Source organism: Chiloscyllium plagiosum, chromosome 27 (assembly GCF_004010195.1).
Source record: "Chiloscyllium plagiosum isolate BGI_BamShark_2017 chromosome 27, ASM401019v2, whole genome shotgun sequence".
Classification (NCBI taxonomy): Eukaryota; Metazoa; Chordata; class Chondrichthyes; order Orectolobiformes; family Hemiscylliidae; genus Chiloscyllium; species Chiloscyllium plagiosum.
The window spans coordinates 39,775,609-39,798,336 of record NC_057736.1 but is presented as its reverse complement, the minus strand read 5'-3'; the positions used below and the strand labels follow the sequence as shown (position 1 = coordinate 39,798,336).

General features: G+C 40.4%; 1 protein-coding gene across 3 annotated transcripts in view; it reads left to right on the top strand.

Moving 5' to 3' along the window:
- The window catches only part of LOC122563736 (ephrin type-A receptor 7-like), a 593,437-nt gene extending 585,981 nt beyond the window's left edge, over window positions 1-7,456 (top strand). For all 3 annotated transcript variants that reach the window (XM_043717892.1, XM_043717890.1, XM_043717893.1), the window contains one exon: window positions 6,147-7,456. In XM_043717892.1, the coding sequence (XP_043573827.1) occupies window positions 6,147-6,261 (115 nt within the window). In that variant the 3' untranslated portion in view covers window positions 6,262-7,456. The remainder of the gene's footprint in view (window positions 1-6,146) is intronic.
- The last annotated feature ends 15,272 nt before the right edge of the window (window positions 7,457-22,728 follow it).

Genomic DNA, 22,728 nt, shown 5'->3' with positions numbered 1-22,728 from the left:
TCAGTGTTTTGCTTGTTCTCTCGGGTTGTTGTGATGAACTTGGAATTGGTCATTTTTAACAGCCCTAATCCTTTTTCCATCTTCTCTTCACTATTGTGATGATGCTAAATTTTAGAAAAATCAGTTTTAGATTGACAAAATAACTGATTGATAAGGCCATTATGTAATACACAAGTAAGTCCCTGATTAAAACCAATATCATTGGCACATTTACAGTCATAAGATCGCTTAATTCATAAAATGCTTATTTAGATATTCCCATTCGACAGTCTCTTTCTGTGACACAGGATAGGCTACAGGTTGGTTACCTTCAATGTCCATACCAACATTGAACGTACAATGCCATTGGTTAGAGACAAAAAAAATGCAGATACTGGAATCCAAAATAGACAGGCAGGAGGCTGGAAGAACACCGCAAATTAGAGGAACAACGCCTCATCTTCTGCTTTGGCACCCAGCAGCCCGGAGGAGTCAACATTGAGTTCTCCAATTTCAAATAACCTCCCTTTCCATCCCCTGACTCCCTTCCCACCACCTCCCTCTTCCCCTTCCACTGCTCCCTGCTACCAATTGGATTCATTCCTCCCATTGACCAACCAGGGCATACCCTCTACCTGTCTTCACCTATCCCCACCTCACCACCCTGCTCTTGCCTCCCCTTTATCTGCAGCTCCCCCCACACCCACCCCTAGTCCTGAAGAAGGGTTACACCTGAAACATCAATTTCGCCACCTCCTGATGCTGCCCAGTGTAGGGCCTATTGGGCAGCTGTGTTTAGTCAAAAGGAAGCAGGAATTATGGTCCATGTTGATTTGAACTATTTGATCCGACACATTGGCGGATACTGCAGGCAGTCCCTGCAGTATGAGATCACAAGGAGGCCAAAGAGCTGATCTAGCCGCCAGTGATGATCAGGTTGGCTACACCCAACTGCATAAACAAGAGGTGGCACGGATCTTCAACTGGCTACCAGCATGGAGCCTGGGTAGCCTGGTACCCATAGCCATAGTTGGGCTTGTGTGCCAGACCCTTTTGGCATAAATGACAGGAATGGGCAGGGTGTCTGTCATGCCAGATGAACCAGGGATATATATGAATGGAGCTTCCAAAGCAGCCTCCAGTATCAATGTTAGCTCATCAACCATAACACTCTTCAACACCTCCAGGGGCAGGTGAACCATCAACTTGCCTTTATCTCTATCTTTCTGGATTTATGATTTACAATATTTTAAGAATATTGTTTGTTTATTTAATGACATGAATAACCAACATTTGAGCTGCCATACGTAGTTATGATGTTCTTTGCACTTTTTAATTTGCACTTTGTTTTAATCATCTTTCTCACCAAGGATTAGGTCTGCCCCTTCGATTCTGCTGGACCCTTAGAAAGGTGTCAGTTTTATGTAGTTTCCAAATGAATGAGCAGATGGTATTCAAGACTGCTAGAAGGTGAAGGGATCGCCTCACTGACACTTTCTCATGAATATTTTGTTGTTATTTGGAACAAAATTATAGAGTGGTTACAGTTTAGTTGGAGGCCATTCTGCCATTGTGCCTGTCCTTGCTCCCTGCAATTCAGGTAATGACACTTACTCGCTCTCTCCATAGCTCTACAATTTCTTTCTCTTCATTTGCTTATCCAATTCCCTTTGGAAACGATCAAAATAACCTCCAGCTTTTCAGGTATCTGCAGATTTTGAAATTCTGGGCCATTAATCTATAGACAGGAATTAAGAATGTGCAAGAAAAGATGTTTAAAAGCAGGTCTGTCTGAGTTAACTCATCCAAACAATCTCTGATAGGTAGAGAGAGACTTCACATAATTTCAAGCGTCCAGCCTCTCTCAAATGCAAAGATTCAGTTTTGCTATGGTAGTCTTTTTGCAAAGCCTTCTCATACTTTTGTTCAGTATTTGAGTCAGATTTCTAGTGTCTTCCATGCTTGTTTTGCTGATATACTACCAGCCTCAATTTTAAAAAATCTCATGGTATTTTAATTGACTGTAGGATATTGAAGATTCTGTATGTAAAAAGGGAACTGCAGGACCTGAAGCATCTATTATAGATTAAAACTGATCTCTGGTTTCCCTCGGTGCTGTGCCTGTCAGCGGCAGAGTGAATCAAACGTTACATGACTAATTGAGGACACTAGGGCAGCACCCAGTGTACGGGACAACCCCAAACTGAAGCTGTAATCATCAGCAGGAGCTCCTTTCTGAAATATATGTTTGATTGCTGCCTTCCAGAGGCCACTAAATCGAAATAATGGTTCTTGAAAACTACTTATGCAGGCTGACACTTTTGAATGACAGGAAATATGTGAGGCAAAAGCTTATCTTTGTCCAAGGCCTCATCCCACAAGTTAACAAATGTTTAGAAGTAGCAAAATGTCAGACCAAATGTACAACAGCGGGTCAGTGATAAACCTCAGGCCACTGAGTTCAACTGCTCTATGTTTATGGCACGTTCCTCCCACCCACCTTTATCTCATCCTATCAACATATCCTTCTATTCTTTCCTCTCTCCTGTATTTATTCAGAGTCATAGAGATGTACAGCACGGAAACAGATCCTTCGGTCCAACTCGTACATGCCGACCAGATATCCCAAGCAAATCTCGTCCCGTTTGCCAGCACTTGCCCCATATCCCTCCAAACCCTTCCTATTCATATACCCATCCAGATGCCTTTTAAATGTTGCAATTGTACCAGCCTCCACCACTTTCTCTGGCAGCTCATTCCATACACATACCACACTCTGTGTGCAAAAGTTGCCCTTAGGTCCCTTTTATATCTTTCCCCTCTCACCCTAAACCTATGCCCTCTAGTTCTGGACTCCCCCACCCCAAGGAAAATACTTTGTCTATTTATCCTATCCAGGCCCCTCATGATTTTATAAACCTCTATAAGGTCACCCCAATCCTCCGACGCTCCAGGGAAAATAGCCCCAGCCTGTTCAGCCTCTCCCTATAGTTCAAATCCTCCAACCCTAGCAACATCCTTGTAAATCTTTTCCGAATCCTTTGAAGTTTCACAACATCTTTCTGATGGGAAGGAGACCAGAATTGCACGCAATATTCCAACAGTAGCCTAACCAATGTCTTGTACAGCTGCAACATGACCTCCCAACACCTATACTCAGTGCCCTAACCAATAAAGGAAAGCATACCAAATGCCTTCTTCACTATCCTATCTACCTGCAACTCTACTTCCAAGGAGCGAAAAACGTGCACTCCAAGGTCTCTTTGTTCAGCAACACTCTCTAGGACCTTACCATTAAGGTGTATAATTCTTGCTAAGATTTGCTTTCCCAAAATGAAGCACCTCACATTTATCTAAATTAAACTCCATCTGCCACTTCTCAGCCCATTGGCCCACCTGGTCCAGATCCATTGTAATCTGAGGTAACCCTCTTTGCTGTCCACTACACCTCCAATTTTGGTGTCATCTGCAAACCTACTAACTATACCTCCTATGTTCATGTCCAAATCATTTATGTAAATGACAAAAAGTAGAGGACCTAGCACCGATCCTTGTGGCGCTCCACTGGTCACAGGCCTCCAGTCTGAAAAGCAACCCTCGATCACCATCCTCTGTCTTTTACCTTTGAGCCAGTTCTGTATCCAAATGGCTAGTTCTTCCTGTATTCCATGAGATCTAACCTTGCTAACTAGTCTCCCATGGGGAACCTGGTTGACCGCCTTACTGGAGTCCATATAGATCACATCTACCGTTCTGCCCTCCTCAATCTTCTTTGTTACATTTTTTAAAAACTCAAATCAAGTTTGTGAGACATGATTTCCCACGCATAAAGCCATGTTGATTATCCCTAATCGGTCCTTGCCTTTCCAAATACGTATAAATTCTGTCCCTTAGGATTCCCTCCAACAACTTGCCCGCCACTGACGTCAGGCTTACTGGTCTATAGTTCCCTGGCTTGTCCTTACCACCTTTCTTAAATAATGTTGGATTCTCCTTAATATGTCCATCTTTTGTACTCCATTTGCGAGCAAAATGCACATTCTCATCACTCTCTAAGTGAAGGCATTTATCCTGAATTCTCTGTTGTATCCATGATGATTCATGATCAAAGGTGTATTGTCTTTAGTCTTGGTCTTCCCATAAGCGTAAATGCCTATCGAAAGACGAGAATGTACCTAAAGCACAATAACACCCAAATGGCCTTAGGCAGGCTGGAGAGCGAGTACGTCCAAACTCAGCTGGTTACCCCCGTAATTCTCCATGCACATTTACCTCCTACCCATTTTCCTCACTGAGCCTTCAAGGCCCCTAACTTTCAGGGGCCTGACTCCGATTCATAAAACACTTTGACCAAATATCACTGCTGGCCACCAAACAAACTGAAACCACAAAGAGTACCATTGCACCCAGAGAAAACTGAAGGCTTTCCTCAGAAATTCCCTTGATTTAAATGTGTAAACTCTCCCCTTCACTACAAATGACCATAATCAGTAAAGTCACCTCTGTAGTTTAATCCTAACCCAAAGAGTTCTTTGACAAAGACACCACTTTCTCCCTCACATTAATTTGATCATACATTTTTTAAAAAATGTGTTCATGTAAGGCCAGCAGTCCTGGCTATTTATTGCTCAGGGGGCAGTTAAGAGTCAACTACATTGCTGTGGGTCCGGAGTCACATGTAAGCCAGACTAGGTAAGGACAGCAGATTTTCTTCCCTAAAACCAGATAGGTTTATCACAATTGATAATGGTTACATGGTCACCAGCAGTCTAGGTTTTTATTCCAGATATTTTTCTTGAATTCAAATTTCACCCATGTTCTCAGCGTATTAGCCAGGGGTTCTAGATTACTAGCCCAGTGAGATTAACAGTATGCCACCAGCTAGCCTGTTGCGTGGCACTCAGACAATGGGCATCAAGTCCACTATTAGGTCCAACAGCCATTCCTCCAGACTTTCAGTCAATGACATTGTAGTGGACATTCAGGGAACTCCCAAAAGATCATTCAACCACACTCTGTTTTCAATATGATGCAGGTGGCATTTGGCCAAGGGATGGTCTATATGAAGGTCTCTTTGGTCCACTATATTCCTAGCATTCGACACTTGTTCTTTTAACTTGTTCTTGAGAAAACTGTATGGCCACCCCAAACACTGGCCTGAATTTCACAGACTGAAGACATTAAAGGGAACGTATTTTATCTTTTTTGTGTGATTCATTTTTCTCCACAGCACCTGCTGTTCTTCTTGCCCTCATTCATCAGCCCACATCTACTGTGAAACCACATTTTAATGTCCTTCTAATTTTTATGAATATGAAAATGATTCCTCCAACAGCTTAGTCACCAAAGGGGGCTGCTTAATGACTACTGATGGAAAGGGACTAGCCAGTAGTAAGGTGGATGTTGAATTAATTTGTCAGATAGTTTTAGATTTTCTTTCAATGCTTTGATCCTTGGACAATGGAGTGGAAAAAGAATCCAGGGTTCTTAGACATTGTTAAACCTGGAGTTCTGTTGTAAAGTGACTTGTTTGCCTCAGGTAAGGACAAGCCTTGATTCAATGTTCAATAATCTACAGTGTGCACATTTAGGTTTGCACATTTAGTGGCCAGGTCTGGTGGTCTTTGATAAGATACCGCAACCTGAGCCTTTAGATAAAGGGATAAATCAGAGAGGAAAGCATTTTTGAAACAATAATCAGAACTTGTGAAAAATATAAAGGAATTGCAGCACAAGCTTGTTGCAAGCATAAATAGGAGTGTGCAATCCCTTGGTATGTAATACTTCTCAGCCAGTGTGACCTTGATGAGACACATCAGCCTCCCCCAACCTCATCGTCTGGGTTGCTTCATCCATCTCAATTGAAGCCATCACCCACGGAGCAGCCTTTAAACAGCAGCCTTTCAGGGTGTGATGTGAGTCTGTTCTGATCATTTCAGTTTTGGTCATTTGTGAGAGATTTTAATAAAAAGTTTTGGCAGGTAATTTAATGGATGAAGTGCCACTAGAAACGGGAACCTGTACAAGCTGATTATGTCAGTGTGATTATTATACTTAGCTGTGCTTTTCATTCAATCACCAGCACTGCCTCCATTCTCAGCTACTGTCTTGACGATGAATAGCAGCAGACTGCAGACACTAAATTCTCCTATGATTTTCTTTCACAGGGATGTAATGAGCCTGGGGATTACATGTGTTGAACACCAGAAACAAATCCTGAGCAGCATTCAGACTCTACGAGCACAGGTTATACAAATGCATGGACGAGGTGTTCAGGTTTGACAGCGGCATCCACCTAGGTCTTCTCTGCAAGCTGCAGTCTTGACAAATTGCTAACATGAACTGCTCTTTGGAAAGCAGTGTGTTTACAAGATGATGCCAGTGTGTGGGATGGCCAGGGATGAGGACCCAAGACCCAGACTTTATATTTTTTAATAAAATGATTCCAGCAGGGGTATCTTAGAATGGGTTGCTCAGGCAACCGGCTACATGGCATTCCTGTAAAACAGATGGAGGAGGAAAAGACCAAGAGGCAAACAGCAGTGTGTCGAGTTCCCTTTTCTATATTGACTGTTTTCATTTGATGGTTGTGTTTCAGTAAGCACTGTTCACTCTGATAAATGAGGAACTGGTACAGCCACTCTGTGTCACCAGACTGTGAACTTAAACATCAACTTGGACGTGAAAACTTCTCTTTTAATATTCGGTTGAAGTACTTTGAATATTCAGGATTGTGTGTTCAAATGCCATCTATGAAAACATCTTTAGTCATATAACTCAAGTGCCCAAATTCTTTAAAGCCTGTGAGTTGTGTGTGTTTGAAATGTAAACTTCTGGCCAAGTATTTTTGTGTTGTGTTGGCAGTACGGGACCTCCAAGATTGAAATGTCCAAAAACTGACCTGCTTAGCAAGTGCCTGAGGTGGGCCACCTTTGTTGGGTAATTTTATGACGTCGCAAAATAGCCGTGAGCTAGACTTTAAAATTGAACCCAGATGGTACAGATTGATCAGCAGTTAATCTTGTGGCCTTCAAAATGCGGCACATCTAAATTCTGCACTGTATGTGTACAGGGCAGCAAATCTTAGGAATTGTCCAATTGAAACATAAACAATAGGCCCTCAGGATTTGGAAGTGATAAAAAGAAACAGACAAATGATTGCCCTTTTTACTTTCTGGCTATATTAATGAAATCAATGAGACCTGGATCAAGTAGACAGTGGTGTTATTTTGGACAGATGGGGGCAAAGATAATTCAGATGGTCTTGGTGGGGCGGACTATGGGTCTTGGAGTATTGCTCCCATTCAGACTCCTAGCATTTACACAATTTTGAATATTTTCAATCCAATTTCTTAGTTTGCCAGACACTTGGAATTACCCCCACAAAGACCTCATGGGAAACGCATGGCATAGTGGTTAGTACTGCTGCCTCACAGTGCCAGTGACCTGGGTTCAATTCCAGCCTCAGGTGACTGTCTGTGTGGAGTTTGCACATTCCCCCCATGTCTGTGTGGGTTTCCCCCAGGTGCTCCAGTTTCCTCCCATAGTCCAAAGATGTGCAGGTTAGGTGAATTTAATGCACTAAATTGCCCATAGTGTTCAGGGATATGTAGGTTCAGTGCATGAATCCGGGGTAAATGTAGAGTAATTGGGTCGGGGAATGGGTCTGGGTGGGATACTCTTCGGAGGGTTGGCATGGACTTGGGCTGAAGGGCCTGTTTCCACACTGAAGGGTTCTATGATTCTAAAACAAAACCATCCCAAATGGAAGGGTAAAGAACTGGAATTATCAAAATTGTCCACTAAGGAAATCAATATAATCAATATTAATGTCAACTACATTTGAAGGTTTATCCACAGTTTGGGTATACTCAGTTTAAGGATACATGTTATTGGCAGGTCATCACATATATCAGTGCAAGCTTCCCAAATTTATTCCCTGATAATCAAGACTCTATTTTCCTGGTGCACTCAGTCATTTCCATTTATGTCTTTTCCACCTTATATCCATATGGCTGTTGCGTCTTAATGCACTCTAGTCTACATGCAGACTATCTCACATTTATTCTCAGTTTAATCATCAGGAATGTGATATTAATGTTGGAGATAGAGGTCCTCTTTCTTGACCCAGGACAATTTCTGTTCATTCACCGTGTTCAGCAAATCAAGGCTGACAACCATCCTGAAGCCCTAACAGTTCCTTTACTCTCCAAGTTTTGATGAGGACATTAAGCACGGTCTCATGGACGAATGATCTCCTGGTTACTTGTACCTTGGCTTTGAAACAAAAAGGACCATACATTGTTCCTGTCAGCTTTAATTTGACCTCCTTCCACTTGATTCCCTTCCAATGGTCAGCTGATCATTTCAGGGTATTGCTTCGTAGCTTAATGTTTCCTGGTTTGAATCTTGGTCTCTCCGGCCAATTCAGTTTGGCAGGTAGGGCTACATCGCATTGTGGGAAACACTTAATTAAAACACTGAGTATTCTTAATGGTTCCTCCGAGCGTCATTCATTTCTTGGGCAAACACTGACTTTCATGAGAACATTTAATACGTGTTAAGTGAGGGAGAGATAGTGATATAATTTAACCAAATACTCAGTGTAAGAATTTATGTTACCTCTAATCCCAACCTGAATATTTCCTAGAAAGTTGATCTTTGCTATAATCCACATCCTGTAACACTACAATAATCAGTCCAGTCAAAATGTAATAACTCCAATTAATCCACACATTCTCAGTTGATTCACAAGGGAGTCATGTTTTGAGCTGCAATGTAGTTTAGCTCTAAATGATTAGGCAGATCTGAGCAAAACAGTTGGAGATATCAAAGTTTTAAAGAGTGAGGCTCATTAACAGGATCACACAGCTGGAAAATGATCCTTACAATAATCAATTTAGGATCTGTCCTATCTCTGATCATTGGCAAGTGAGACTCATAGCATTTGTTTGAAAACTATTGCATTAAAATTGAAGTGATTTCCATTGATATCAGTGAGATTCTTTGATGGTAAGACCACATTATAATATTCTCTGAAACATGGTAGAAACCAGCTTGATCTTTATATATTATGCTTGAAGTGGGTTGTAGATTTTAATCTTCCTAATGTGAAATTGCACTGTTATGTCTACACACCGCTGACTAACTACCAACTTGAATGCTTATTTATATAGGGTTGAACAATTGCAAAGGTTGCAACCATTTTCACTGTAGATTTTCTGAATGTTCAACATTGAACAAAAAATGTCCCTGTTTCTAATATATTTGCATTTTGTGATGTAAATGCAATTTACCTGAAGAGTTTTCAGCTTTTCGCTTTTGGCAAAATGTTAGACTTATACAATCTTAGACTATTCCATTTCGCAGTAGTTTGAATCAGAGCAACCAAGCGAATTTTTTCACATCAAAAATGATTAACCCCAGAACAAAGGCTACTATAGTTGTTAAAATTGTCATCATTTGTGGAACTGCTGAAGACGGTCAGAGGTAGTTTCCTGTAATGATTCACATTCACGTTCTACAAGATCAGTCTCTTCCTGTAGTTACCCTTTAAATGGGCTTTGTCTCTCTCTTTTTCTTGCTCTCGTTTGCCAACTGTACAGGGCACTTTCACCGACTTTGGCACTTGATGTCTTTCCGGGCTTGACCTGAACTGGAATTCAATACCTGTTCTTCTGTTTTCCAGGAAAAGTAGACAATTCAAAGCTATGAATTTAAAATGAAACAATTAGACCTGTAGTTTGTTTTGTTAATTTCCTATCACAGAATGGGAATTGATTAGATTGGTATGTCTAATTCTAGCATTTACTGTGTGATGGAAGGTGGTGTGGCCTTTATACACCATCTCTCTATGATGTGCCATTCCAGACAGTGGCATTTCAATAAGGTGTGGATTAGGTCAGTAGAACTTGGCCAAAGGTTAAAGGGCATCACTGGTTCATTCAATGAATTGACTTGGCATGTTCCATTAAAGTTCCTGTTTTTTTAGATTTATTGTGTTTCGTAAGCTCAGGTGTTATATGACTGAAAGATGCGAGATGTTTTCAGAAAGAATTTTCTAAAAATTTGTGATGCGTATAAGAATACATTTGAACTTTCTTTTAAAAGACTGAACCAATTTGATTCATGACGTGTATTCGTAATTCTGCTCATGAGCTGTATTGATGGGGAAAATTAATTGCAGCGGTTGCTTTATACCTGCTGTCAGATTAAATGAGTCCTTGAAATATGGGGCTCCAACAATGGGATCTTTGTTCTTTTGTAAGAAATCTTAATAAAACCCATGGCCCCAGAGTAGGACACAACCAAAGCTGACCAAAATAAAAAGAGGCCATTCAAGACACATGGATTAGCTGATATCAAATTTTGGTCAAATACCTGTGGTTATAACGTGTTACTGCACAAGGGCGATGGAAAAGTTTATTATTTATATAATGCTTTTCACATACTTAGTGTCTTGAAGCACTTTCTGGTCAAGTAGTTCCTTTTGGTGCAGACTCAGCAATTTATGTATAGCAAGACGCAAAAGTACTGACATGGTTGACCAGCTGAAGCTGGCTGTTGAGTGAGAAGCCTGGGATGTAGTGTAGGTACCGGATTTATGTATGGAGGATGGGATGTAATGTAGGTACCGGATTTATGTATGGAGGCTTGGATGTAGTGTAGGTACCGGATTTATATATGGAGGCTGGGATTAGCGTAGGTATTAGGTGAGCATTTCGTATTGTCTTGTCAAAGAAGAAAATGGTTCCCACATCACAGCGAAAGAGAAGGGAGGTAATGGCCTAGTGATTGCTGGACTATTAATCCAGAGAGGTGGAAGTGGGTACTGCAGATGCTGGAGATTAGAGTCAAGATTAGATGGTGCTGGAAAAGCACAGCAGGCCAGGCAGCAATCGAGGAGCAGGAAAATCAACGTTTTGGGCAAAAGCCCTTCACCAGGAATGATTCAGGATGCCTGATGAAGGGATTTTGCCCAAAACATCAATATTTTTCTGCTCCTCGGATGCTGCCTAGCCTCCTGTGTTTTTCCAGCATCACACTAAACTTGACTATTAATCCAAAAGTCTCGGTAATATTCTGGTTCAAATCCCACCAAGGCAGATGGTGGGATACAAATTCAATAAAAATCTTGAATTGAGAGTCTGATGATAATTATCAACGCCTTGTTGATTGCTCGAAAAAAAAACATTTGTTTCACTAATATCCTTTCATCCTTCTCTGCTGTCCTTACCTGGTTAGAGACAAACAAAAACTGCAGGTACTGGAATCCAAAGGAGGCAGCCAGGCAGCTGGAAAAAACACAGCAAGCCAGGGAGCATCAGGAGGTGGAGAAGGCGACGTTTCGGGTGTAACTCTTCTTCAGGACTAAAGAAGGGTTACACCTGAAACATCGACTTCTCCACCTCCTGATGCTGCCTGGCTTGCTGTGTTCTTCCAGCTCCTGCCTGTCCTTACCTGGTCTAGCATACATGTTACTCCAGACTCTCAGCAATGTGGTGGACTTTTAACAGTTCCCTGAGCAATTAGGGATGGGCAATAAATGTTGACCCAGCCAGCAATACCCACATCCAATGAATGAATGATAAAAAAAATTTGAGGCACTTGATTGGTTACAAACTAGTGAAAAGGAGATGTTAGATTGGCTGGTTGTACTTAAAGTTGATCATCCATCAGTCCAGTTGAGATGCATCCAAGGTCGAAAGAAGATAAATTTGGAGGCATTGTTCACAATTTTCCAATCCTCTTTGGGTACAGTGGTGGTGCAAGAGGACTGTCAAATGTCATGTACTTGTTCAGGAAGTGGTGTGAAGATAGGCTCAGCAACTCCAAACCAGTCCGTTTAACCTGAGTGGTGAAGAAGCTTGCCACAGCAGTAATTTGGGACCATGTTAAAGTTGGCCCGATGTGGATTTACTAAGGAAAGTGAGCACAGGCTTGCTGAATGTAAATTGTGCTAAATTAACTTGCTTGAGCTTTTGATGGAGAAACCGTGAGGGTCAATAAAGATACTTGTAGTTGGCATGTTCCTATGGAGTTCCTGGAGACATTTATTAAGATTGTCACACAATAGCAGTTAAGTAAAAGGGATAATCACAGCATCAAAACAAAATTGGCTGACTAGGAAACGATTGATTCCATTTACCTTTTAGACTATAAGACGGTTCACCAGAAATCAATTAAAAGACCCTCGCTCTTCTTACCATCTATAAAAACAGACCTGGACTTTGATGTACAGGTACAATTTCAAAAACTGTGAATGACACACACTTGAATGTTTTGTGAACTGTGAGCAGGACAGTGGTCAATTTAAATAGAATTTTTAAATTACACACAAGTATATAGATAAGTGGTGGAACAGAGACAAGTGGGAGATGGAACTAAATGCAGGAAGATGAGAATTGTCACATTTTGTTAGGAAGACCAAGAACGCTGATATAAAAACTGATTGCATTTCAAAGGAACGGTAACAAAGGGACCTGGTGATCTAAGTGTATAAATCATTGAAGGTGGCAAGACAGGTTGAGAGAAAGCTGGTAAAGCATGGCCTTAATCAAAGTGGGAGTGATGTCAAACAACAAATAGTTATAAAACACCAGTCCACCCCAATAGGAGTAACCTAACCAGTTGTTGGCACCGTACGTTTGGCAGGATTGGAGAGTTTGCAGCAGAGGTTTGTGAGAATGGTCCCAGGGATAAAACATATAATTAACGGAGATAGATTGAAGAATGTGGGGCTATTCTCCTCAAAAAAAAAAGGTTGAGAGGAGGTTTTCTGGAGCTGTACAAAACCTTGGGGGGGGGGGGGGGTCTGGTCAGAGTAGTTAGGGTGAAACTGCTCTCATTGCTAGAAGGATCAAGATCTGGAGCACACTGATTTAAGATAATTGACAAAAGATCCAATGGTGACATGAGAAACATTTTACGGGACAAATGATTGGGAGTCGAAGTGTGCTGTCTGAGATTTCTGTAAGCTGATTCTGTTCTGGCTTTCAAAACAAAACTGGTTCATTATCTGAAGAGAAAGTAAAGTCGGGTGTGGAGCTGAAATGGCAGAGTAGCATTCAGTGAATTGATCTCTCAGACACCCAGCGTAGACTTGTCAGGTCAATGGCCTCCTTTATTGTAACTGTTTTATGTTCACCAATATCTTTGGAGAAAGAAAACTGCCATCTTTACACAGTCTGGTTTCCATGATTCCAGACCCCAATGATGTGTTTGAATGTCATGTCCCCTGAAATGACCTAGCAATTGATGCAGTCATATTCAAAAAGGTAGCTCACCATCACCTTCTCAAGGGGAAATTAGCGAAGAGCAATAAAACGCTGACTTTGCCACACATTCCCATTTAAAGTCTGTTTTATCACAGTGTACCCCTGATACATTATTCAGTTACAACAGTTTTTCAGACAGTAGAGGGGGAAAAGTTATTGAATCACAGCAAAGTTGCATTGCAGAAAGAGGCTGCTCAGCCCATCAGCACACCAGTTCCCCAAATAAGCCATTTATCTGCTGCCATACTCCTGCCTTCTACCTGTAATCCTGCAATTCATCAGCCCAACTCAATTTTGAATGCTTCCACCACACACATTGCATTTCTGATCTGAAAACTCGCTCAGTAAAAAACATCCCATACTGTAGTACCACATACATTCCCACATTGAGGAAACATAGCTGGATCATGCTGGTGGCGGTCTGCAACCCTGTCCACCTTTTGGGGACCATGATGTAGAGGTACCGGTGTTGGACTGGGATAGACAAAGTCTGAAGTCACATGGCACCAGGTTGTACTTTATATAACAAAGGGGCAGCACTCTGAAAGCTTGTGATTTCAAATAAATCTGTTGGATTGTAACCTGGTATCATGTGACTTCTGACTTTGTCCACCTTTAGAAATCACAGTGGTATTCAAATCAATCTGGCCCCCACATGAACTATGAAGGTACTATTTGTGACATTATAGGGAAATAGAGGCAGGTATTGGAATGCACTGCCAAGATGCATTGGAGTGCATCTTACCTTGTTCTAATGTTCTGATCAGTCATCATTGAGTCCCTGCACAACAACCAATCCAAGTATTGTAGTCTGCATGGCTCTCTCAATAGGTTGAATGAATGACTAGGTTAAGAAGTTAGCTCGATACTGATACTTACAGAGGGTGTGCTGCATTCCTGGAGATACTGTCTTTTGAATTATATATTAACTGCGCATCGATTCACAAATAATCAGAAAGCTCATTCAAAATTTGGCCAGCACCAATAAACTGGTTCTTTCACTGTTTACAAGACTTTGTTATGGGTATACTGATTGCAATGGTTAGCAATATAATAACTGATGATGCTCAATAAAGAAATTCATTGGCTATTAACTACTTTGAGGATCTGTCGAGGTACTCAATAAATGTAACTTTGTTTTTGGGGCATTTTATGATCCAAAATTAAGAGGAGCGATTTGATTCAGATTTTTAAATATTATGTACAGGCAGGTGTTTAGTCTCTGCTTACAAGACTCTATCTTCAGTGTTTTGTCCTGGCTAGAATGTTTGAAACCAGTTAAACAATTGAAATATTCAAGCAGTAAATCTACTGTCTCTAAACTGCACATTCAAACTAAGAAGAGGTTAAGTCTCTTGGTAGGCTGTTGAGCCTTGTCACAAGGTGCTGCTCAGTTCACCTAAAGCCTCTTGAGATCGGTGAGCATCATCATTTGAACACAATTTCATTTTTTAAATTTCTAAATTTCCCAGACAAGTGTTTTGAGATTGAACCAGAGCTAATTGTTTTTAATAAAGGGGCATCCTTGTTTGGGGATAACAGTATTTCCGATGCCGTTGGGCTTCACTGTATGTCAGCCAGAAGATCGGTTCACAACAGGATACTTACTGTGGTAAATGTCACAAATACCCTTGTAAAGTATATGCCCATGGTTAGAACTTGTGACCTATTCAGCAATTGGTTGTGTCCTGCACAGAAACCAAATTTTGCCCTTTTTTGACTTTAAAAAAAAGACTTTAATTAATGATGCTGTAAATCAGGTTGGTTCCAATTTCCTTCTTTTTATATTCATTACCTTTGTGTGAAGCAATGTAAAGTATATTTAAAAATGCGATATATTTTTCTAATTTGTTGAGGGATTAAACAAATGATTTGTGGTGGAGTAAGTGGTTAAAATAATAACTAGGTGAAACTAGGCTTTTACAACATACTTGGCAAAATATGTCAGATGGAAGATGTGCTGAGAAATTTATCAGGGTCATTGGGCAGGACAGAACTGGCGAGGAAATACAGATGTTATACTGAAACAGTGATTGCAATGTCTCCTCAAGCTGAAATGATGAGAGGCCTAATAAGGAATAAAACAGTGTACTGTGTCCAAGATTTGAACTGTGTGTGCACATGCGTCTATGCCTGTGTGTCATCAATTTTGTACAGTCTCTTTGTTTCTGTAGTTGTTTTTGTTTTAAGTTCTATGTATAATATTCCCATATTTGCAACAATATTGAGGAAAGGTGCATTGTATATCAAAAACTTAATTTATTTCTTGTAAACAAGAGACTTAAATCTCCTACACAATAGACACAAGCAACTCTTCTACAATATATTTAACACGTAAAAGGGGGGATAATTTAGAAGATGTGATTATATCATCGCACACATTTGCTCTTCTTTTTTGAGAAATTAGTTTTGTACAAATTGACATGACATGGGGAATAGAACACTTTCTATTTCAAGCACCCAGTGTTAGCATCAAGGAATTCCAAGTCTGAGAATGTTCAATATCAACCATTAGCCTCAGTCCAAGAAGATTTCCCTCAGCTGTACAGAAGATATTGGGGTGAAATGTGGCATTGGTGGCAATGGAAAGTGGGAAAGGTGAGTTGCTTGCCCATTTTTATATCTTGCTGTATCTTTTATTCCCTTTTCATCATGTAAAAGTCACCAGCAGGGTGATGGTTAAAGAAGTTTTAACCATTTCTCCTCACCTGACTCCAAGCACCTCGGCTCTTGGTCAAATGTTTTAAACCCAGCTGCCTCCATCCCCTTACTGTTTGACTGTCAAGATTTCCAGCTGTTGTTATTCAAAGATGTGGCAATCAGACAGAATGCCTTAGAAATGTCGACTGTACTCACAGTTTAAAAATAAGTCCAGCTTAAGATGTTTGCTAGGTTGAAAGGGGAAGTAAGAGTGGAAATTGCAGAAGTTCTGATCCCACTCGTCCAATCTTCCTTAGAAATAAGTGTGTGGTTGGAAGGCAGTGTTGTATAAAGTAATGGTTCTGAAGAGATTAAATGGTCATGTTATATTGACTCCATTTTACTTGAAGTCATCCAGTCTGGATGGAGACAAAATTTCAATTCCCAGTTTTTGGAGGGAGGATGTATCAAATATTATTAAGCTGGAGAGGGTTCAGCAGAGATTTATCAGGAAGTTGCTTGAGGACGGAAGGTTTAAGTTATAAGGAGAGCGTGAAAGGCTGGGACATTTTTAACTGGAGCGTAGCAGGTTGAGAGGTATAGATAAGGTGAATGGCAGGTGTCTTTTCTCTAGGGTGGGGATTTTAAGACTAGGGCGCATATTTTTAAGAGGAAGAAGATTTAATGAAGATATGAGGGGTAATTTTTTTTTACACAGTGTGGTTCGTTTATGGAGTGAACTCCAAATGGAAGTGCTGGACGTGAATACAGTTACAATGTTTAAAAGACTTTTAGCTAAGTCCATGAATAAGAAATATTTGGAGGGATATGGGCCAAGTACAAGCAGGTGGGACTAGTTTAGTCTGGGATTATGTTGGCATGGACTGGTTATACCAAACGGATTATTTCTGTGCTGTATAGCTGTGACTATGACTCTATCTGTGCCAACTCCCTAATATCCTGGGAATTATGGATGATCTAATGTAATTGTATTTATTGCTATCATGCAATGAGCCTCCTTGTTACCCAAGGGTAGTGCCTCTTCTGGAATTACTTCATAGTGTTGTATCCATCATGAGATAGACCTAAGACAAAAATTAAGATTGATGGTAGTGAACTGCCTTTAACAGCCCATATCCAGTGCCACACACTGGTAGAAGTGTCAGATCCCAGAAAGGACCAAGTATAGTCATCTGGGATAATACTACGTGCTGAGGAAAGCAAGTATTATACCCATGTTTGGAAAAAGGGGAAACAAATAAATGCAGAGGCTATAGATCAGTCAACCTAATCCCATTGGAGGTGATGCATTTAGAGATGATGATACTAGATTTAACTATGAGTTAAATTAAATTAAACCAGCAGCATGCATTTGTTAAGTGTAAATTGTGTTTGATTAACTTGATTGATTCCTTTGATGAAATGATGGAGACTTGATGAAAGGTATTAAGGTTAATGTTGTGTATATTGATGTCCAAAAGGGTGTTTGATGAAGTGTTGGAGAATAGACTTGTTAGCAGGATTGAAAACCGTGGGGTTAAATATCAATGATAGGAAATTGGCGAAGTATCAGAAAGCAGAGAGTAGCAGTAGGTGTTTGCTTTTCAGGTTTTTTTTTTAGATTACTGTCCAAAAGGGTGTTTGATGAAGTGTTGGAGAATAGACTTGTTAGCAGGATTGAAAACCGTGGGGTTAAATATCAATGATAGGAAATTGGTGAAGTATCAGAAAGCAGAGAGTAGCAGTAGGTGATTGCTTTTCAGGTTGGGAAGCATTGTGCAGAGACTTCCCGAGGTTGGTGATGGGATTATGGTTGTTTTGATTGTTGATATTGACCTGTTCTCGGGTGGATATCCGGAGTATAACTTCAAAGTTTGCAGATTGGTTGACATTGAAAATATGCAGTAACAGTGAGGGGTATATTTTCAGGTGACATCAACTCTTGAAATGGGTGAAGACACAGCTGACGTGATTTGACGCCAAGAAATGTACAATGATTATTTTGTCAGGAAACATTAGCATAAGTAACAGAAACTAAGTGAAACAATTTTATTGGGAACATAGAACCAGGTAGCCTAGGATGAACATAGAGAGGTACCCAGAAGAGGGTCGTATGACCAATTCCTTGGATTAGGATTTGGGATGCTTATGAGCAACGTTTGGACAGATTGGGCATCCATTGGGGTTTAGAAGAATGAGAAGTAATCTTATTGAAACATATAAGATCCTGGGGGAAATTAATGAAAAAGGGTCTTTTCTTTTGAGGGATATAGTTCAGAAATAAGGAGGCCCTAATTTAAAATAGAAATTAGGAGATTTTTTTTCTCTGTCAAGGATCACGAGCTTATGAAACTCTTGTTTCTGGATAGTGGTGTCGGTGGGGTCACTGAATACCTTTAAGGCAGACATGGAGAGAATGTTGATTAGCAAGGAATTATGGGAGGTAGACAAGAAAATGGAGCTTAGATCACAATCACATCAGCCATGATCATTCTTGAATAGTAAAGTGGGCAAGGATGCTTGCTGCCTATAATTTGTATGTCCATATGCGAAGGTGGCAGGTTGAGTTTGAGAAAATTGCTTTCTAAAAAGCATCCAGTAACTTTGGTTTTAAAATATAGGCATAGAGCTCAAAACAACAGTATTACACTAAACAAAAACAGAAATCTGAAACAAAAACAGAATTTGCTAGAGAAATTCAGCAGGTCTGGCAGCATCTGTGGAGAGAAAGCAGAGTCAACAGTTTTAGTACAGTTACACTCCTTCAGAACTGCAAAGATGGTAATTAGAGCAACTCAGTGGTTAGTGTGGGTTTCTTCCAGGCACTCCGGTTTCCTCCTACAATCCAAAAAATGTGCGGGTCAGGTGAATTGGCCATGCTAAATTGCCCATGGTGTTTGATGCATTAGTCAGAGGGAAAGGGTCTGGGTGGGTTACTTTTCAGAGGATCAGTGTGGACCTGTTGGGCCAAATGGCCTGTTTCCACACTGTAGGGTATCTAATCTCATTTTATGGTGAAGTTGATCAGTGAGGAGGGGAAGGGAGTGAACAATTGGTAGAGATGGAGCCTAGAGTATTATACTGAGAACAATTTAGTTTCTGGTCACATTATTGAAAACTTTGGGCAAGACAGTTTATAAAAGATGTAGTTGAGATTTGCAAGAACATGTTCTCATTAGAGCAGAGAAGGTAACATGGGACTTTTGATAAATGTATCCAAACTGTGAAGAGTTTGAGGGTGAATATGGAGAAACTGTTTCCATTGACAGAAGTAATAAAGAAGGCACAGATTAAAATCACTAAGTAATTGCAAAACTTGAGTGCTTTGTGAACAAGAATGCTAAAGCACCAAAACTTTTTATTTGTCCAGTAGCCAGTGTTTCTTTTTTATTTCTAAACAATGAAATTACAACAAGCTCCGCTTCATTAAAATTTAACAAACTAGATCAATTCATTGTGCAAAATGAAGTCAACTGAAAAATAACTAATCATTTAATCAGTTAAGTAAAGAAAATGTTCAGTCCGACATGCCTGAATATTAGGGGCCTGATGGGTTGGAGGATCTTTTGGTACAGGTCTTTTGTTGTCCATATTGTTTACCATGGAGTGCAGGTACTGTACTGTAATTGCAATGGGAGTTTATGGAGAGCTTTGTGATCACAGCTATAATTCGAGGCACATCAGCGTGGAGTTGTTGAATTGGAATCACCAGGGGTCAGTCAGAAAGCTTGGATTAAGTCAAACATTTGAGTTAGTCAGTGGTCTGGAAGAGAGTGGGTTCGGCAGGTATGGACATCCAAGATGTAATAATGGAACTGCGTTAGGCCTTGCCTTTGATCAACAGACCACCTGAGCCACATGCCTGCACTGTAAATAAGCACAAGCAGTGCAAAGTGAAAGTGCAAACAGACTGTTGCATTATGGTGCAGGAAGCCACTCAAGAAAGTGGTGTAGAAAGAAATGTAGCATTGACTGTATAGTCGGGGTGGAGTAGTGTGCTGTTTTACACAGCTCCAAATGTTCTACTGGCAACCCAGTGGCAACTATAAAGCCAGGAAGGAGTAGGATTCCAAATGTCGGAGTCCACATAAGAACAAATGGCAAGGGTAGAGGTAGGAATGATGTTCTGCTGAGAAACTTTGTGGCTGAAAAGTTATAATCTCTGGACTGCTATCTGTTCCACATGTCAATTGGTGTTGCAACAGACCGACTAATTAGCCTAACATGTATCATTAGAAAATTGTTGGAATCAATTGTTAAGGAAGTGATAGCAGAACATTTGGAAAATCATGATCTAATCAAGTCAGTGTGGCTTTATGAAATGGAAATCATGTCTGACTAATGTAATCAAGTTTTCTGAGGCAGTCTCAAGCAGAGTAGTTAGAAGGGAATCAGTAGATGAGTTGTATTTGAACTTCCTGAAGGCATTGAACAACGTATCTCACAAAGGGTTAAGTCATTAGACAAGAGTCCATGGTATTGGAGGTAGTACGTTGGCATAGGCAGAGCATTTGCTAATGTTCAGGAAACACAGACTGTAGGGTTAAGGGATTCTTTTTCATGTTGGCATCCCATGATCAGTGGAATTCCATAAGAATCAGTGCTGGAACCACTTCATGTCATTGGAGGCAGTTCAGAGAAGGTTCATTAGGATGATCCATAGTATGGAGAAATTGCCTTATGAGTAAATTCAAAACAGGTTGGAACTACTCATTTACAAGAAAGAGAGCTGATCTAATTGAAACATATACTATTCTTAAGATCCTTGAGAAGGTGAATGCTGAGAGGATGTTTTCCCTCCTGGGAGGGTCAGGGACAAGAGGGAATAGCCTCAGAACAAAGGGGGGCCAATTTAAGAATAAGGTGAAAAGGAATATCTTTTCGCAGGGAGTTGAGAACCTTTGGAACTCTTTGTCGCAGAGAGCTATGGGTGCAGAATCCTTGTGTACATTTAAGACTGAGATTGCTCGATATTTAATCAGTCGGGGAACTGAGAGTTACGGGGAATGTGCAGGAAAGTGGATATGAGGAATGTCGAATCAACCACGATCCTATTGAATGGCAGATCAGGCTCAAGGGGCCGAATGGCTGCTGCATATTGGTATTTCTTATGGCCTTATGATTCAAGGTTAAACGTGAAGCTTGAGAAGTGCCGTGGAAGGCAGAGGTTTTGATTTGTGGGAAACTGACAATGCACTGGGGAAGGAGGGAACTAGCCCATCGAGATGGGCTCCCTCTAACCTTAAAAGACAATGGTCATGATTGTTCAAAGAAAGAGGCATACAATATTGCCAAAAGTAAGAGTAAGCCTGAGGTTTGGGAATTATTTACCGAAAGGGTTATGAATCCAGAGCACTGGGGTTCAAAGTGGTTAGTGTATTAAAAATTAAGAGATATGTAGATTTTTGGATGCTAAAGGAATTGAGGGATATTGAGGTATAGTGCAAGAGTGTGAAGATAAAAATGTTAGTCATTACAGCAGAGAATTGAAATAAATGGATAGTTATTTCCAAGGAGCCCCACGAGTATGCTTAACTGAATATAATCTCCTTGTCCTTAGATCCTAGCACCTCTTTTCTTTAGTTTGAGATTTCAGCTCGCTTGAGCAATCTTTTGAGAACTCTTTGCTGTCTCTTCTAACTCTGACTTGAGTCATGGAAATCCATCTATATTTAGAGTTGTGCAGAAGCTGAACTCTACAGAAGCCATTTCTCCCAAAACAAAACTTAAGGCAACAAAACTTCTGTGATGTAGTGGTAATGTCACTGGGGTAATAATCTACAGTCCAAGGTTAACACTCTGTGCCCAAGACTTCAAATCCATCCATGGCAGCTGGTTGAAGATAGACTCAAATTATTGAACCAAATTGCCTTTATTGACACATGTACACTTCAGTACAAGGGAAAAAAAACAAATAAAATGTCCATCCTTACAGACTGTAGGGATAAACTAGAAAATCGATACATAAAAAGTTCAAAACAACCTTCCAACCCAGTCCATGGCAGTACTCGAAAGCTAATCTCGGTAATAGTGACCATGAAATGATTGTTGTCAAAACAATATGGTTCACTAATGTCCTTCAGAGAATGAAATCATTCCTCTTTACCGAGTATGGCCTACAGATCCACAGAAATGTAAGTGCCCTTTGAAATGGCATAGCCAGCCACTCAGTTAAATGTGCAATTAAGGAGAGGGAACAAGCATTGGCCTTGCCTGAACACCATTAAAAAGTGTCTCGATGTTCTCAAAGTTCTTGAGGGGGCCTTGTAAATTTTCAAAGGGCATGTGACTAGTTATTTAACTCTGAATTAACCATTTAATCCATTTAAATTCAAAGAGAGTTAACTATAAAGCGAAAACAGAACACTGAGAAAACAACATCAAAGTTAATTTAGAAAGGATGAAAAAGAACACTACTTATCGCAATACATGACAGACTGTTACAACTTTAATTGGGTGATCAATGAAGGGAGAGTGTAAATTGACCTCTGGTTCCCCTGCTGACTATGATTCTCTCAGGGAGCACTCAGTAACAATAGTCCCACTGGCAAAAAAAGATGGTTGTCAAAATGGCCCTCCATTGTTAACCCTTGAATTGGTATTACTTCATCCTGATTCAAAAGTGCTGTTATTAGCCAATTGAATTCTTATTGTAACCTGTTTAATTTCATTGGGTTTGACCATTTGATTGATAAAATAGAATGGTTCATGAAGTTTCCCTTATATTTGAAATTTTACAAACCCCTATTGGTTAGAGACGTCTGCTGTAGGCAACGAAGGATAAGGAATGGTGATTAGTGCCTGGTGCTGCCTGACTGCTCCCTTTTCCCAC